This window comes from Molossus molossus, unplaced genomic scaffold (assembly GCF_014108415.1).
Source record: "Molossus molossus isolate mMolMol1 unplaced genomic scaffold, mMolMol1.p scaffold_m16_p_5, whole genome shotgun sequence".
NCBI classification, from domain to species: Eukaryota; Metazoa; Chordata; class Mammalia; order Chiroptera; family Molossidae; genus Molossus; species Molossus molossus.
In genome coordinates this window covers 62,167,382-62,185,920 of record NW_023425388.1, presented here as the reverse complement: position 1 = coordinate 62,185,920, position 18,539 = coordinate 62,167,382, and the positions used below count along the sequence as shown (strand labels likewise).

At 45.5% G+C, this 18,539-nt stretch overlaps 1 protein-coding gene across 3 annotated transcripts in view; it reads left to right on the top strand.

Annotated features, from left to right (window-relative positions):
* KALRN (kalirin RhoGEF kinase) overlaps positions 1-18,539 on the top strand; it is a 593,373-nt gene that overhangs the window by 358,382 nt on the left and 216,452 nt on the right. For all 3 annotated transcript variants that reach the window (XM_036242841.1, XM_036242843.1, XM_036242842.1), the window contains exons 26-29: positions 4,204-4,273; positions 6,639-6,728; positions 12,236-12,328; positions 17,533-17,644. In XM_036242841.1, the coding sequence (XP_036098734.1) occupies positions 4,204-4,273; positions 6,639-6,728; positions 12,236-12,328; positions 17,533-17,644 (365 nt within the window). The remainder of the gene's footprint in view (positions 1-4,203; positions 4,274-6,638; positions 6,729-12,235; positions 12,329-17,532; positions 17,645-18,539) is intronic.

Sequence of the window (18,539 nt, the reverse complement as noted above, 5' to 3'; positions counted from 1 at the left end):
TAAAATAAACCTTAAGTGACCAGGCCACTGAGCTGGGGTCATAAGTCAAGGAAAGAGAAAAACTCTCCCTGAGTTTATTATGGGTATCCTTTTAACTTCTAAAACAAAAATATATACAGATGATGTATTACAGAACTGTATACTTGAAACATATATAATTGTATTAACCATTGTCACCCCAATACATTTTTCTTTTTATCCTCACCCGAAGACATTTTTCCAATTTTTGTTCAGATAGAGTGAGAAGGAGAAAGAGGAAGGGGGAGAGAGAGAGAAACATCGACGTGAAAGGGACACATCGAGTGGCTGCCACCCACACAACCCATCCAGGGCCGGAGACAAACCGCAATTGAGGCACGCTCTCCTACCGAGAACTGAACCCGGGTCTCTCCGGACCGCAGGCCTATGCTCCAACCACTGAGCCAAACTGGCCAGGGCCATTTTTTTTTTTTAATTTTATTTTTGTTATAGATGTTTCTCCTTTTTTTTCCCCCATTGATATCCTCCTCCCATCCCCCTCACCCCATCCCCGTCTTTGTTGTCTGTGTCCATCGGTTATGCGTACATGCATATAAGTTCTGTGGTTTATCTCTTCCCTCCCCCCACCACCCCCTCTTCTGAGGGTTGTCAGTCTGTACCCCAATACATTTTTTAAAAATAGAAAAAATTAACAACGAAGCAAGAGCCCATTCAATTCATAGACTACACCTTAAAGTAATAACTACACCCGTCTCCTACAAGGGTGATCAAATAAATGGGACAACAACCTGGATCATGGCATTCCACACAGGATATAAAATTATACTTTTGTTGTGTGTTTATCTTTTATAGTTTTATTTTTTGTAAGTCATAGATGTACATGATAAAAAACAAAGCATCCTGTCTTCCTGGCACCCTCCTCAGAAGCAACTATGGTTATTAGCGTAAGGTGTAGTCTACAAATAGAATGGGTTTCTTCCTTTCTCTAAAGCAATTCGTTTCCTGTCCCCTGTCCTTGTCCGAGAGAGCCCCTCAGCTCTTCTTCCCCCACTTGCCCAGCCATTCCAGTCCCCACCCCAGGCCCTGGCCTGTCCTCATGGCTCAGAGCTGGATTTCCCTTCATTGTCTTCACTGAGATTTATATTGAAGACCAATGAGAGAAACGACCATGTAAAAACACTCTCCGCATCTTCTGAGAAACTACTTGTGAGGAGATTGCGCATTGTATGAATTACTTAGTGTTCCTCATGGAAAAGAGCCACATGATAAAAGTTTTTTAGAATTCAGTTCCAGAAATTAAAAATATGTGTTAAAAATACATTAATATTATATTAATATATTAACAGATTGTTATGCTATGGAAATTTTCCAGAATTAACATATCATATATACAGTACTGAGCCAGATTGCTTCTCTTAGCTACAAAAAGGGGATGTTTCCTTTTTGGTCTTAAAAAAGGTTTAATCCTCAATTATAGCATTACGGAACATTTTTTCCTGTTTCTACTTTGGAAGTTGTATTAAATATATGTGTGTCACCTGCAGTCTTTCTAAAAGTAGTAGTAAATGTGGTTTTGGGAAATTTTCCAGGATTATTGACTTTTGAGCTCTGCATGTTTGCATGTTGAAAGCTCAGATTGTATTATAATTACTCCTATTCCATGATTCAGATAGGGTACTCTAAGATTCACGTTACGGGGAAGATGATGACCATCAAATGGGTACTGCCAGGAGTCCCCCCAATTTTTTTAGTACCCCAAATTTTTAAGTGACTTTTTCTTATGACTAAATACCAATTTATTATAGAAAATTTAAATTGCAGATAGATAAAAATATCTATGATCCCGCCAATCATGATTAGCATTTTGGCTTGCCAAATATGACTTGCCAAATATGTTTAAATTACAAATACCTATTTTTTTAAGCCAAAACCAACATCTTTCTGTATCACTGAAGAGAGCACACAGTAACACACTCACAGAACCCGTAACCGATTGTAATTATAAGATACTGTCAGAGTGCTTGGACAGTAGGAGCCAGGTAGAATAAATCAAACCAGTAAAATTAATTTTTCCAATGGTAAAGTTCTAGAATAATTTAGAACTGCTTTATAACATTTTATTTAATTTTTGAATTAATTTTTAAAATCAAAATTATATGTAAAGTATAGATTGAGAAGTCCTACCCACTCTTTCACCTATTTTTCACCTGATTTCATAAAAGTTTTTCTTTAAGTCACTTTAATGAAGTATGATTGACATGTAAAAAGCTGTACACATTTAACATATAAAACTTGATGAATTTAGGGATAAGTATACACCCATGAAACCATCACCACCATCAAGGCAACAGACATATCCATCACCTCCCAAAGCTTTATCCAGTTATTATTGTTATTATTTATTATTATTATTAGGCAAGAACATTTAACATAAGAACTATATCTTAGCAAATTTTAAGTATCCAATATAGTATTTTTAGCTATAGATACTATGCTATATAGTAGACCTCCAGAATTTACCTTGTATAACTGAAATTGTACCTTTGACCATTCGTTTCTTGGGTTGAAGATAAGAAGATATATTTCCTACTTGGACAAAAGGCAGCATCTCATATGCATTCTTCCATACCATTCTCTTTTCACTTGATGGCCTGCCCTGGAGATCTCCTGTTTGAAAACATAGACAGCTCTGCCATTTTTCTATGGAACATTCAGTTCTGGGATGTACCACAGTTCATTTAGTCATCTACAGACCGTCTTTCCTGTTACGAATGGTGCCTCAGTGAATACACACGTATACACATCACCTTATACAAGTGTGAATCCAACTTTAGGAAATTTTCTAGGATTAAAATTGCAGAGACAAAATTTTGAAAGACATCGTCAAATTGTGCTTTGTAAAGATTACGCTGTCATTCATTTCCATCATCATGTATCACCACCAGGCTCATAATTATTTATTTGAAAAACTTTGTGTAATTTTTAAAAAGCTAATTCTATTTCAGTGATTCCAACTTAAAGAGTTTATATTCTCTGAGCTCAAACAAATTGTTTAATATAAATTTGAAGTTAATATAGTCAACTCTTTATTCTTCGTTGGCACAGGAAGGGGCCAGGGCACAGATACCCACACTAGTGGATAATTCAGTGGTAATTCAATTCAGATTTGAAATGGATTGTGACTTTTTCTCCATTAAATTTTTTCCCTAATAATGTCTGCATTAGAAAACATTAATTCATCATTTTTTAGCAAAAACTGGCTATGGTAGAAGTAGAAGGCCAAGAATTAGAAGGAAATAGGATTAAAAATATTTCCACTGTCTCTGGGGTTGTAGGTGATATTAATTTGTTCTTTTTTATATTTATACCTATATATCTATATCTATCTATTATATATATATATATATTATCCTCACCCAAGGATATTTTTCATTTATCTTCATATAGAGTGGAGGGAGGGAGGGAGGGTGGGAGAGAAAGAGAGAGAGAGAGAGAAACATTGATATGAGAGGGACACATCGACTGGTTGCCTCCCGCACAACCCCCACCAGGGCCAGGGACAAACCACAACTGAGTTACGTGCACTGGACCAGAATTAAACCCACAACCCATTGGTCCATGGGCCGATGCTCTAACCACTGAGAAAACTGTCCAGGGCTATATCTATATACATTTTTAAGTTTTTATTGATTTTTAGAGAGAGAGAGAAAGAAATATCAACATTGATTGGCTGCCAGCTGTACAACCCTCTTGCTGGGGATCAAGCCTGCAACCCAGGCATGTGCCCTGACCAGGAATTGAACCCGGCAGCAACCTCTTGGTGCATGGGTCAACACTCAACCACTGAGCCACACTGTCTGGGCTATATCTATATTTTTTAATGGTACAGTGTGTTCAGATGACTTGTATAGAAAATAGGTTGGTAGTTTTTATTAAAATAAAAAGCCCAAAACAAATATAATATTTCATTATTTTCAGCTTGAGAAGTATAAACCCCTAAGGGAAACTGTATTATTCTAAGTAGCACTAATTAATCAGTTAATGTATGTTTTAATGAAATTAGTTCCAACATATTTAAAACTGCTGTTGACCATGTTATCACTTAGTGGAGAAGCCATGTGTAAATAATGGAGAGTTTACAAGGTTGTGTTGACCTCAGCATGAGCCTCTGGGGGCGGGTCAGCAGTACAGAGAATCTGACTCAGCCTTTCTCTCCCCTTGCAGCATCTTCCTCAAAGAGCTGGAGAAGTATGAGCAGCTGCCAGAGGATGTGGGACACTGCTTTGTTACCTGGGTAACCGACCCAAAATCCTGTCTCTCCCATTGTCCCTTGCTTTCCAGAAGTGCTGATGGTACCAGATGGCATCACTGTTCGGTGCCTGACCTGAGCATTTGTCACTGACGTGCTAACATAGGACCAGAAAGGCCAGAGTAGATCTGAGAGAAGCAGGCCCTCCCCGGGGAACAGAGCCCTCCTTAGGAAAAGTCCTTAGATAGTGTGTCCAAGTGCCATGTTGTTTTTTAAACACTTTCTAAAGTTAAGGTATCAGGAGAGCAGAACCAGACCACCATCCTTGATAGAGAACTACTCTATAGCTCTGTCTACTATTTTTGTTTTGTTTTATTTGTTTAATTGGATGAGGATTAGAGAATTAGAACTTTAGGAATACATCAAGCCACAAAACCATTGGTTACATTTTCTTCCTTAATAGAGAAGAACACACTCTTTGGGTATCCATCCCAATTCTGACCTACAAGGTGAGTGCCTCGTCATTCTCTTTCTAGGTGCTATTGTCCTGGCCAAGTAAATGGACTGAATGTACCAGGTTCTAACTACGTAAATGGGAACATTAGTGTCCATTAGCATCTCCTTGTCACATTATTCTGAGCTAAGGTTTGTGATATGACTGCAAAGATCTCCAAAGAGGAGATCACATAGGTCACAAGTGTAACTAAACATGGAAATCCTTCCCTGGGGTCAGGAGTTCTAATATTTAATAATTATTTACTAATTATAACTTCAACTCAAAATGGGCAAATTACTTTTAAAAGTATCTTCAGGATTCAAGAGTTAATGCTCTCAACAGCCTTATGGAATAAGGCTATGGAATAAGGCAGGGTTATGGCTATGGCTATGTTTTATGTTTTATGGATGGAAACCTTGCAGATGAGCTGGAGACTGACCAGTCCACTGATGTAAAATCACAGTCAGTTCTCCACAATTCAAGACCTGAGTTGCTTTCTTTCCATGACACCTTCACATTTGCTTCCTGGCATTCTCTCATTTCTTAAGAGTCTCAGCCTGTCTTATTTTGTGCTAATACATTTTCTACCTCTAAATACATGAGCCCAAGCACACTTCACATTAATGCCGATAAATAATTTGTATATATATATTTTTTTTCCTTGCACAGCTAATGTAGAGAAGAAATGTCTTACCATTAAGTGAAGGGATTTTTAAAATCTTGTTGCATACAGTTTGCAGATTTGCCTTACAGTCACCCATAAGTATGATTTAGCAGCATCTCTTAGGGATGACAAATGCCTCCCAAGCAGTATATAAATCCAAAAGCCAGTTTCCAAAAACCTTTATGATTGCATAAATTATGCACATTTTGCCAAGAATTATCCCAAGGTGACTTTAAGTCTTATAACCTTACTTCTGAGTGTAGTGCAGGAGTAAATGGTAAAAAAGAGTTATTTGTAATGTATTGCGAGGCTATGACCAAGAAGCCTGAAGTCAGCTTCCCTGGGCTTTGCAACTTTTTAACAGTTTTCGCCTCTGTAAAATGGGGAGGATGATACCAGAACTCATTGCATAGGATTCTAGTGAGGATCAAATGAGTTATATGTGTAGGGCACTTAGAAAAGCACTGGCATCAATAAAACCTGCCACGTACATAACACATATCTAGGCTGCTTTCTCACAAGAGGACACCCCAAGGGTTCTGTCGGCACCAAGATGGGCAGCATTTCACAAATGGGAAAAGTACTCGGTGGCCAAAATACTTGGTGTATTTGGGTAGCACCAACTCAGGGGTCCTGAGAGAAATAAGAAATGAATTTTCACCAAGCCATAAGGTTCTTGACTTGAGCAACAATCCGGTCAGGACTCGTTGTTCAGACCCTGCCCCAGAGGGTCACCCTGCTTTCCTTTCCCCCACCGTTGCTTCTGAGATTGGGGGTGGAGGCATAGTCACTTGACACACCCTACAAACTACCCCGTGGACACATTTGGAGGACCTGCAGATCCAGCTCTGAAACCATGCTTTATTTCACTCTTGATTGTTGCTTTCAGAGCAAATGCTGTCATGTTCAAGATGGGGAGCACAACTGTAGTAATCCCAAGGAGGGGATAATCGCTAAATAAATTCTCTCCAACTTCAGAGTACTGTGTGAGGTGTGAATTGGTTTTGCTCATTCTGTCCAGCACTGACTAGTATTAAAAGGAGCTGACTTCTCCTGCTGTTAGGCGAAAAGCATCCCAAAGTTGGTCTGGGGAGCATGGAGCAGCTGAGGCCAGGACATTTGCCAGACAGTCCTGTGGCACTCCGTATCTGAGGGTTCGACCGCACAGCCCTTGCCGGACCCTGTAGGCACTGTCGACAGAAGGGAGCAACGAACGGAGGCTTATTTGTTACTGTCTTTGTTCTTTTCAGGCAGACAAATTTCAGATGTACGTCACCTACTGTAAAAACAAGCCCGATTCCAACCAGCTGGTCCTGGAGCACGCAGGCCCCTTCTTTGACGTAAGCTGAGACTTTCCCGTCTTGAGCCGTTGAGGCACGTGGAAATGCTTCGTTCCTGTGGGATAATGGGTTGCTATCCTTTGTTCCTCGCTTTTCTTGACTGGCCATCCCAAACCTCTCTCTCCTAGACAAAGCATGGAGAAAAATAAAAACATTATTTTATCTTCTGTTTTACACACACACACACACACACACACACACACAGACCCATTTCAAGTGCTGTGATTTTGGACAAGGCATGTTTGCCTCCATGCCTCAACCCAAACCGAGCTGGCCATAGATCTGTAGGGGAGCCGGCAGTGGTGCAGGGGGTGACTGAGATGTTTCCCTTCTACACATGCACAGCTCCGTCACGTGGAGGGGTTTCAGGGTGTATCCCTCAGACCATCCACATCTGCGTCCTGAGAACTTGTTGGACGTGTGCATTTTGGACTCCCCTCCAGATCTGTTAGAATCTCCAGGGCTGGAGCCCAACAATCTGAGTTTTAAGGAGCCCTCCAGGTGGCTCGGATGCCCACTCAGGTTTGGGAATCACGACTCGAGTGCAACTGTTTTAACCTTGGCTACACCCTGGAGTCCCCTGGGAGCTTTGAAAAGTACTGATTCTGGGTCCCACCCTGAATCTGTTAGGATTGGCCTGGGTTTGGGCTGGGCGTTGAGCATTTTAAGTTTCCCGGTGAGCCCTGGACGGTTTGGATTGCAGTTAGAGCTTTGGCCTGCGGACCAAAGAGTCACGGGTTCAGTTCTGGTCGAGGGCACGTACCTCAGTTGTGATTCATCCCTGGCCCTGGTGGGGGTCGTGCGGGAGGCAACCAGTCTGTGTTTCTCTTGCATCGATCTCTCTCGCTCTCACTCTCGCTGTTCCTCCCTCCTACTCTATCTGAAGATATCCTTGGGTGAGGATAGAAAGAAAAGTTTCCGGGTGCAAGTAATGTGCAGTCAGGATTGAGCACTTGTGCAGTAATGGAAGACAGGAGAGGAGTCACAGCTGAGGGGCCTCGGCAGAGTCTTTGTTTGCAATGAGGATGCAGCCCTGTGGGTGGATGATGGTATAAGTCTGTGTAGTCCTGGTCCCCAGAGAGTGGCCTAAAGGGAACAGAATCAGTGGGTCACTGCAGGATGCAAGGGAGGAATGAGTGAGAGAAGAAGTGAAGGAAACAGAAGTTCAGTCAGAGGCTGTGGCAGGGAAGGTCAATCTGGTAGTATATCAGAAGTGACAGAAACTTGAAATTCAGGACGTTTTAACGTCTGTCGGCCTATTTTTCTGCCTACCTGCTTTCATTCTTTTCATAAATATTTGAGTGTCTGCCTTATGCAAGATCCTGTGCTGGGCCCCCTGGGGAATACAGATATTTAATTACAGTTTCCATATTCAAGTTCACAAAATAAATCTTCTCTGAGCATCCTCCTAGCCTGACACTGTCCTAACAAAATATTCTACAAGGATTTATTGCTCAGGGGAAAAAAGGCACTTGAATCAGAAAAGGCCAGATAGGAAAAAAAAACCATACATGATTTTTTTTTTAAGTTTTTTTTTTTTCTTTATTGATTTTAGAGAGAGAGGAAGGGAGAAGAAGAGAGATAGAAACATTGATGAGAGAGAACACTGATTGGCTGCCTCCTGCATGCCCCCCACTGGGAATTGTGCTCACAACCTGGGCATGTGCCCTGACTGGGAATCGAACCAGCGACCTCTTGATGTATATGGGTCGACGCTGAACCACTGAGTCACACCGGCTGGGCACACAGATGATTTTTTTCAATGGAGTATTAATATAGAAATGATTCTAAAGGTCCCAGACTGGAATTCCTGAGGTTAGATTTGATAAAACAGAAAACCCAAGTAAAGTGCTTCCCTAACTTGGTATCAGAGTTTATGGAATACTTTATGCCCTTATCTTTGCTTAATAATGTATTTCCCTGAAGATGATTCCAGTTGACTATTCATCAACAGTATCCAGAAGGGTCTTTTTGGAGTTTTAAATACACTATGTCCTGTATTCCACTTTGCATTTTTCTGTACATCCATGCCCTGTGCCTCAGACTCTACTGCTCTCTTGTCTTTGCTCACACTGCTCTCTCTGCCGAAAATGGATTGTGCCCCCTCTGTGAACTGACACATGCCCGCACATGCAAAGCACACACAGTCACTCTTCAGAATTCTTCCTTTACTTTAAAGGTCAAATGTTGCTCTCTGCATGAATCCTTCCCTTTCTCTATGCATACATTCTATTTTGTATCTCTCTCAGAGCATTTTCAACCATTTGCCCTTTAGCAGGTTAATAATGTATCTTTCTATTACTCACACTGCCCCCCTCCCCACCGCCATCCCGTGAGGTTGGCTGATGGTTTGCTTGGTTCACGTTTTACACATCACCACGTCTGGTGTTAAACTGTTTTCCTTTACTCCTACATTCCTCATATTCCTGTTTCTAGCCAATTTCTGGACTTTGGCTGATAAATCAAATAGACCCCAAATTTTTCACCCTGTCCTCCGTTTCCAAAACCGTGCCCAATTAGCCTCTGCGTTAGTTGGGAAGGCCCCTGGACGCCAGAACTGCAGTCCAACAGGAGTTCCCGAGCTGGTCCTGGCAGAGAGGGAGAGCAGCAAACCCCGATTGTCCCCAACGCTTTCCCAAAGCAGCGTGTTTGCAGCTTTTCCTCAACCCGCCAGAAGGGTTTCCTCAGTTCATGCTTAGGAGCCCTCTGCTTAGGCCCTCGTTCTATAGAAGAGATAAACCCTTCATACAGGCAGTCTCTCACCACCCGTTACTGTAAAGAAAACACAGAAAATTGAAGCCCTGGTAGGGGTCACACATTCACATGATCTGGAATTTTCTGCTCCAGTGCGAGAACTGTGAGGCTGGGATGTCTGATGCGGTGTTGATTCCTAAGCTCGGTTCACTGGCCAGGCCACCAGAGGCCTCTCCCCTCCTCGCTGTCCCACCGCAGCCCTCCCGGAGCTGGGCTCTGTCCGGGAGGGAGGACAGTCACAGGCTCAGTGCTGCGTGTGCTGTCTGCCAAAGCCCGCACAGACACTCGGTGTTCTTGGCCCAAGGAGAGTCAGGCTGCCAGCTGCTCTGCCCGTCATCCTTGAACAAGGCCTGCTAAACCTGCACACCTCTAGGGAAGAGGCAAACGAGTGAGAAAGTTGCTACTTTCTGGGGTAATTGGCGGGAAACGGAATGATGGTTTTATATCATGATCTCTTCTTCACCCTCCTCCATGGCCACATAGCAAGCCTTAACTTTAAGTGCTCCTTTTATTCCTCTTAACAAGTTTTTTATTTCACTAATCTTAGCTTAGGGCAAGCTACCACGTTACACACCTGGAGATATAGATATATATGGATATACATATATATTATGGTTTTAGTGTACTCACAGACATGCACACCCATCCCCACAAGGTTAGAATATTTTTATTACCTCCCCCTACCTATGTACCTACCTGTTCTCCCAGCCCCAAGCAACCAATGACATGTTTTCTCTCTGTAAATTTGCCTGTTCTGGACATTCTGTAAAAGTGGGATCAGATACTATGTGTTCTATTGTGGCTATTTTCACACAGTGTGAGGACTTCAAGGTCTGTGTTGTAGCACGTCTCAGTACTTCCTTCCTCATTATGGCCAAAGAGCATTTCATTGTACAGATATACCACATTCTGTTTTTACATTCAATTGATGGGCATTTGGGTGGTGTCCACCTTTTCCCTATTATTAATAATACTGCTGTAAGCGTTGTATGCACGCTTTTGTGTGGACATACGTTTTCATTTCTCTTGGGTCTACAGGGCGGGGCAAAAGTAGGTTTACATGACCCTGCTGGTGTGGCTCAGTGGTTGAGCACTGACCCATGCACCAGGAGGTTGCCAGTTTGATTCCCGGTCAGGGCACATGCCCAGGTTGTGGGCCCGATCCCCAGTGGGGGGGCATGCAGGAGGCAGATAGTTGATGTTCTCTCTCATCAGTGTTTCTATCCCTCTCTCCCTCTCCCTTCCTCTTTCTCTAAAGTCGATAAAGAAAAAAAAATTTTTTTTAAGTAGGTTTACATGGTAACTCTGTTTATACTTGGGCTTTTGCAATAACTCCTTAAGCGGTCTCCCTGTCTGTTTCCTAACCTCCACCTCCTATGTGGCTACTAGGCTTAAATTACTCTTTCTGAAACATTGCTTTCACCATGTTTTCCTTCCATTTAATATCTACAACCCTTTACATCGAGAAGCTCACCATCAAATCCTAGTTCTCTATTCTAGCTCAACCAAACCAGTGCCCTAAAAGCATCTTGCTTATCTATCTGTATTTTTTCACTTTTCCTGGAATCTAGGTGCATCCTCTGTACTACTCAGGCACAGTCCTTTACCATCCAAATGCATAGTAATTATTTCCTGTGTGTTTTGTCATATGTATTTCCCCTTTGTTGAGTACCATTCCGCCAACTTCCCACTCCACCTCTCCCTGTCCTCTAAGCCCCAGCCAAAGGCTTTCTCTCTCTCAAGCCACCCCTGGACCCGGGACTCCCCCCTAGTCTCCCTGGTGGTAACCCACGAGAGGACGCCGTCACCCTTTGCTGCTCTCTCTTGCACGTGTGTGAGTATCATCAGCTAGCTGGAATATAAGGTTCTGAGGCAAGGACCTACAATGCAGCCTTCTCTGCTTTCACAGCACCTAGACCTTGGAGAATGGGAGATTGTTTTGGAGGTAGGATGGAGAATGGACTAAATTGAGAACTGGAGGCACGAACAGCAGCCGGAGGCCATGGCCATAGCCTGGGCATGAATGGTGTGGGCAGTGTTGGTGGAAAGGGACAGGAAGGACTTGTCCCCCCCAGGTGTCAGGGGTCACAGAGGGAGACAAGTGGAAATGACTCCATGGCTTCCAACTCAGCAGACCCGAAGAATGAGGGAAGTGCCTACCACTGCTCACAGTGGACAAGTGATGAGGAGAAAGTGGCGATTCTAAGTCAGGGTGTGTTAAATCTGAAGAGAGGAGGAAAGGAAAATGAGGTCTGTCCTTGTGCAGGTTTAAGAGGGAGGCCCCAGGCCCGTAAAGACTCGAGAGCCGTCAGAATAGCCATCAGGGCCTCACTCTGCCTTCGCTTTATCCTCATCTTCCCTTCTATCCCCCTTTCATTTCCTCCCTCCTGGGTGTATTTCCTTTCTCTCCTGCTTCTCGCCTCTTCCTTACCCTTCTGCCTGTTATTTACCGTATTGCTTTCTTTTCTACCTTTGTCTTTGTTTCTCGTTAAGTTCGGTTTGTTTTTTGTTTGTTTTTTTTTCACAGATCTGCCTTCTTTCCCTAAAGCTTCTCCTTCTCATCTCTCCTCTTTTTTCTATTTATCAGTGCACCTCAGTCTCATATTTTTCTTTCTCCTCCCTGCTCCCCAGCAAAGAACAGTTCCTCACAAATTCCCACCCTTTCCTCTTTTCTCCCCTCTCACCGGCCTGATGCTCGCGAACACACGCACGCACGCCCCCCGTGTCTAACGGTGCTCGTTCTCTTCCTGTAGGAGATACAGCAGCGGCACGGTCTGGCCAACTCCATCTCTTCCTACCTAATTAAGCCCGTCCAGAGGATCACCAAGTACCAGCTGCTCCTGAAGGTACCGCCCCTCCCCGTGGCTCCCCCAGCCACACGACTGCCCAGGCCCGGGGAGTCCCAGCTCTGTCAAGAACGGAAAAGCTGTCCCCCAAAGACCTTAGAGCTCCCGAGACGGGCCGTGCTGATCGCTGCTCCGGACTGCCGGCCCCATCCCGGGAAATTCCAGATGCGCATCCACTGGGGGGCAGAGGGGAAGTGGGAGCAGGAATAGGCTGTGGCTGTTTTCACACCCACCCACCACTGCACAACTTGGGGTGATTGCCACCCCAGCCACTGGCTGATATGTAGAGCCTGTCCTGCCCCTTCTCCTGGGGCAGATTCCCCCTGGTGGCCCCTGCTCGTGACAGGATCGGGGTCAGGGCCTCAGGGGCAGTGCCGACCCGCATGGGCACGGGGGCTCAGGGTGGCACTGCCTTATCTCTGTGTTTGTCAGACTGTGAGGTTGCCGAGGGAAAGCAGTCGAAGAGTGTGTGTTAGAGCACAGTGCCACCTGTGTCTGTAGGGTCCCATGTAGTAGACGTTCTTCTGGAGTCAACCGAGAGATTTGGATTTCCTCTGAAACCTTTTCTTTAAAGGTCAAATAATAAAAGTATGTAAACTGCTAAGTAATGTGGGCTGATTCTCCTCAGAGAAGGCTACACTGGCAGTCTGAAAGGATGACATTTCCCCACAGAAAGCCTGGGAAAGTGATGTTACCGGCGGTTACATAGCCTCCGTCTATCCTAATCGTAAGATGGAAAAGTGGAGCTCTCCCTAAGTCTGAATGTTTTGCTGGTTGCTCCTCAGATGCAAAGGATAGTGAGAGGCCTGTTATAAGGAGTGTAGTTCCAGAGAAAATCGAATGAAACCCAGCTCATGTTTAGAGATGCTTGAAGAATCTCACTTATTCTAGCTTCACGAAACCTGAAAACCAGTCTGCTTTCAAATCTAGGTGTCTAGTCATGTTAGAGAGTGTGCCCACCCACCATTCAGGTTCACGGGGTCTCCCTGGCTTAGCACTTGTGGTTCTGGGATGCGCAGAGAGGGGGCAGCAGTGAGCCTGTGCCATCCTTTCCCTTCAGCCTCCTCCTGCCAACCTTCCTGTCTCCAGAAGAGACTTTAGGCTCTGCTCCCAGGCGCTCAAGTCATCCACCTCCGCAGAAATGGCTTAGAGAGTGACAACGGGCGTCATGCCCATGGCCTCGGCTGGGGACTAGTGTGAGAAACAGCAAAGTGCAGGGCATCTCGGCTGTTTCGGCAGAACCGCTTTGAAGATGTCATCCTCTTTGTGTTTTGGAGTTTTTTATATGAAGACTCAGAATTTCTCATAAGATCTCAGAGTGGGCATGGCATGGGTGTTCTCTGCTGAAAAAGTGGGTGCTTTCTACCTTTAAATCACCAGAGTTCTAGGTCCTTCTTTGGACTGGCAGGTGGTTGGCGTTGAGTTCTGGGCTTCCTCACAGTAGTCTCTCCTTGGCCCAGATTTCTGTGTGGAATTCTCCTCCCCTTCCACTGCCCCACATGATGCTTGACCCTTCTACGTGATTTTTATTCTGCCAAAAGATTTCTGTACATTTATTTTTGTGTTTGTTTTTTTATTTTAAGTATCCCAGGGCTTTTCAGAAATTGGTGGGGGGAGAGGGGGGAACAACTCACCCGTCTACACTGACAGTGTCTTAAATCAATTGAGATGCAGTTCTAAGAGGAAGACAGCTTTCCGCCTCTCCCTTTTAAGCCCATAAGGCCGAGGCTCCTAGGACTTACTTTGTGATCCAGATAAGGGGGGGCGTGAGGATGGTTGGGCTGGCCTGGGCTAGGCTTTAGGCAGATGGAGAGGTGGGCGCTGAGCCTTCATTCTCTGGTGAGTGCTGTGGGAGGACATGACTGTTCAGGTGACTTGAGAAGGGAAAATAAAGCAGTGGACATTTGATTGTGGAGAAGTGGCAGAATTATTGGGAAAAAACACTTAAGGTAATTTTGGCCTCTTTTAAATGTGCCGGTCACAGAGTGTCTGCTGAGTAAAAGAAAAATAGTTCGCTGAGCTTTTGCTATAAATATATAATATGGGATTTATTTTCTCATTAAAGTAGGTTCTATTCCAAATAAACTGATACTTACTTATCAGTATCCTCTGGGGTTCCTCACTTTCGGTGTTACAAGAAAGTACAAACTATATACCAGTTCAGATGTTCACTCTTCTCCATGTGAATCTGCCACAGCTGTCCTTTTGGGGTGCAGCTGAAACATGGAGCCTTCTCCTCATCATAAACTGGAGCCAGGACCTAGTAGAACTTATTGGCTCTGCTGCTCAATTAGCGGATTTGTCAGCTTGCTTTGGGGGTTAACTAATTGGTGTTTTCTGTTGTATACTGAAGCGTATTTCTTATTTCTCTCCTCTGCTTCTGCTTAGCAGTTCTTTTGGTGGTGTATGAAAACGAGGGTCCAGAGGTTAGGGTTAGGAAAGTGGTGGGGAGAATCAGAGAAGCTCAGGTTGGGCAGAAGTAGATGCAGCTTTCCTAACAGTGAGACCGTTATACTGACTGCTGCCCAGGACAGAGCTGAGACTTGATCTCTCTGCCTCCCAAACGTGTGCTGTGGGCACTCCGCCTCCCCTGTGCACACTCAAAGCTCCCTTCTTCATGTGGAATGTGTCCAAGAAAACACAAAGGATTGGACTCTCCTACCAGATGCTCACTAACCAGATATCTTAGCAAGGGGAAAGCTTTGCCAGTCCAGTTCTGTTCTGCCTAATGACAGTTCGACCAACCAGTGGCATGTGTGACAGTGGTTCCATAAGATTAGCCCTGGCCGGTTTGGCTCAGCGGTTAGAACGTCGGCCTGTGGTCCAGAGAGACCTGGGTTCGGTTCCCACTAAGGGCATGTACCGCGGTTGCAGTTTGTACCTGGCCCTGGTTGGGTCGTGTAGGCGGCAGCCACTCGATGTGTCCCCTTTCACGTCGATGTTTCTCTCTCTCTCTCTCTCCCTTTCTTCTTCTTCTTCTTCTTCTTCTTCTTCTTCTTCTTCTTCTTCTTCTTCTTCTTCTTCTTCTTCTTCTTCTTCTTCTCCTCCTCCTCCTCCTCCTCCTCCTCCTCCTCTCCTCCTCCTCCTCCTCCCCCTCTCCTCTTCCTCCTCTTCTTCTTCTTCTCTCTCCCTCCCACTCTATCTGAACAAAAAACGGAAAAATGTCCTCAGGTGAGGATAAAAAGAAAAAGTTTACACGGAGCTGGAAAAATCCCTACTGCCCAGCGACGCCATAGCCATCCTAATGTTGCAGCACGACCCGTCACTCACCCGTTGTGGTGATGCTGTCGACGAGCCCGCGGCGTGGCCAGCCCTGGGAAAGTATAGCACACACAATCATGTTCAGTCCGTAATGCCTGAGCGTGATAAGAAATGACTGTTACTGGTTTTCTGTATGTGCTATTCTTTTGTTATTTTAGAAGGTACTCTTTCTACTTATAAAAGCAGTTTGCTGGAAACAGTATCCTGTGGCACTGGCAGCGGTCTCCACACTTGGTGTTTACCTCATCTCTTGACTGTAGCATTTTCTCTTGTGCTTGATTTGTAGTAACAGTCTATACAGGCTTGTAGCCTAGGAGCAATAGGCTGTACCACGTAGTCTGGGTGTGTCATGGGTTATACCATCTCAATGTGTGTGAGTGCACTCTGTGACATTCGCATAATGACAAAACTGCGTAATGACACATTTCTCAGAATGTATGCCCATCACTCATGGTCCATGGCTGTGACTTCAAGGATACAAATAATCTTAGGGCAGAGGCTAAACAGAGAGAAACCCAGGACTGCCAACAGCTCCAAGTCCCTTCTTGGAGCATCAGGGTGTGGCCCCAGTTAACATATGAGGTTTCTAAATGATGCATCATATCACCTACCCTGGAGAGAGCCATTTTGGTCATGAAGTGTGCTCACTTTTTACTTAAATAGTTGCATAGGTTACGTGATACTTTCCGGGGAGCCTTGCCCAGAAAGCCCCAGATCCCAGGTATGTTTACCATAGGAAGTCCTGCATAGAGAGGCCAGATGTATGCTAGTAAAAGCATTCCGTAGCAAGTGTTTTCACTTATTTGCTAGAAGATCTGTCATTCACATGTTTACAAGGCTTGATCTGGTCAGCTTCTTTCTTTCCTGGAAGTGCATGCCTCCCCATCCACCCATCGCCGCCTCTCCCCACCCAGACCCCCCAAGGAGAGAGTGTGGATTGCAGAGCTGCTGCTTAACTGTGTCCTTCCCCGTGTCAAAGTGAGCAAGAGACAATAACCCTGATATGAAAAATCAAAGCCAGCATTTTTCTGATTTGGCTAAAATCATTCCAAATGGTCTTTATGTTTCCTAAGATAGTTGGAAATTACCTTTTCTCCATCAACCAGATACTATCTATCATATCGAGATGATGATAACCTAGTTCCCAAAGGGGAAGTGACAGAGCAGGCATGCTCCCAGAGGTCTCAGTGTGGTGGAGGACAGGAGGAGGCAGGGTTGGCGTGGTAGGTGGACCCCTGGACTGGGATTAAGAGACCTGGATTCAAGCCCCTGCATTACCTCCAATGAATTCTGTCCCCTGGGGAAATCTCTGTTCCTCTTAACCACAGTTTCCTCATCTGACAATGAAAGGACGTCCAGATCCCATCTGTTGGCCCCAGGTTAGGAACCCCTGAGTCATTTTGATCTGAAAATCAATTATAACTCTGAAGTGTATGAACCCATAATGTCTGCACCCCCAGATTGCTCCCAGGGAGGTGAAGTGAGCATCCAGGCAGCAGAGGTGTGCACGAAAGTGGTGCTAGTGATAGGCGTGCTGTGATGAATGGATGCTGGGCCTTCTTTGCACACCTTTCTTCTCTGTACCATTCCACAGCACTGCACCTCTGTTCGTGCACTTTGCAAGGGGTATTTCCTTCCCCAGGAGGGCAGTCAAGTGACAGAGAACACCCTAGTTGCTGACTTACAGTGTCAGCCATTTGGGAGTTGGGTTGAACTGAGTTAGTTTGGATGAGATGGAGCTGAGGAAACTCAGTGGGGGAGAAAAATTGTGGTTGAAGTCTTTAGAGATAATCCTATCCCACTCCATACCACTTTCCTTGTAGCTTAGAGGGACCCATTATAGAGAATGAAGCTGGCATATACTCGCCTTAATGGGTTCGGTGGTGGGAGGGTGGTGACGCTGGGGGAAATGGTTCTAATTGTGTTTGGACTTTTTTCCCCAGGAACTTTTAACTTGCTGTGAAGAAGGGAAAGGGGAGCTCAAGGATGGCCTGGAGGTGATGCTCAGTGTCCCAAAGAAAGCCAATGACGCCATGCATGTCAGCATGCTGGAAGGTAGCTGTCCTGTCAGCCTCCCTGGGGGAGCCTCCTCCCTTCTGCAGACCAGAGAGGCATGTGTCATGGGAGGGAAGTGGCATAAAGTCAGGCAAGGGGCGAGGCTGGGAGAGAGGAGAAATAGCAGGTTGTTACCGAGGTCCCCAGGGCCCAGCTCAGGCAACACCCGCCTCCAGGTAGAAGCAGGCCTAAGCCTGGTCTGTGAACAACTTGCTGCCTGTGAGGTAGTCCAGGACAGGCCGTCATTAGTACAGGTGCCACAGCCCTGGCCCACAGCAGTCCCGTTCATCTGCAGAGTGTTCAGCAGAACACGTGGAAATCCTGCAGGCGTGAGCACATGCTCTTCAGCCCAATGCCCTTCTTCAGGTAGTGTGTGTCCTCAGCCCTACTCCAGAGCTCAGTCAGGGACTATGGGAAGCTGTGGGGTTTGCTCTTGTAGGAGGTCCCAGACTGACAGGTCCCAGACTGACAGGTCCCAGACTGGCAGGAGGTCTCAGACTGTTGGGAGGTCCCGGGAGATCCCAGACTGACAGGAGGTCCCAGACTAGCAGGAGGTCCCAGACTGATGGGAGGTCCCAGACTGACAGGAAGTCCCAGACTGACAGGTCTCAGACTGACGGGAGGTCTCAGACTGTTGGGAGGTCCCAGGAGGTCTCAGGCTGTTGGGGGGTCCCAGGAGATCCCAGACTGACAGGAGGTCCCAGACTGATGGGAGGTCCCAGGAGATCCCAGACTGATGGGAGGTCCCAGACTGATGGGAGGTCCCAGGAGATCCCAGACTGATGGGAGGTCCCAGACTGACAGTCGAGCTGTAGGGGGGTGCATAGCAGCTTTGCAGGAGACCCCAGCCATCCTGGTCATGTGTGGGAGTGCCGGGCAGGAAGGGGACCTGATT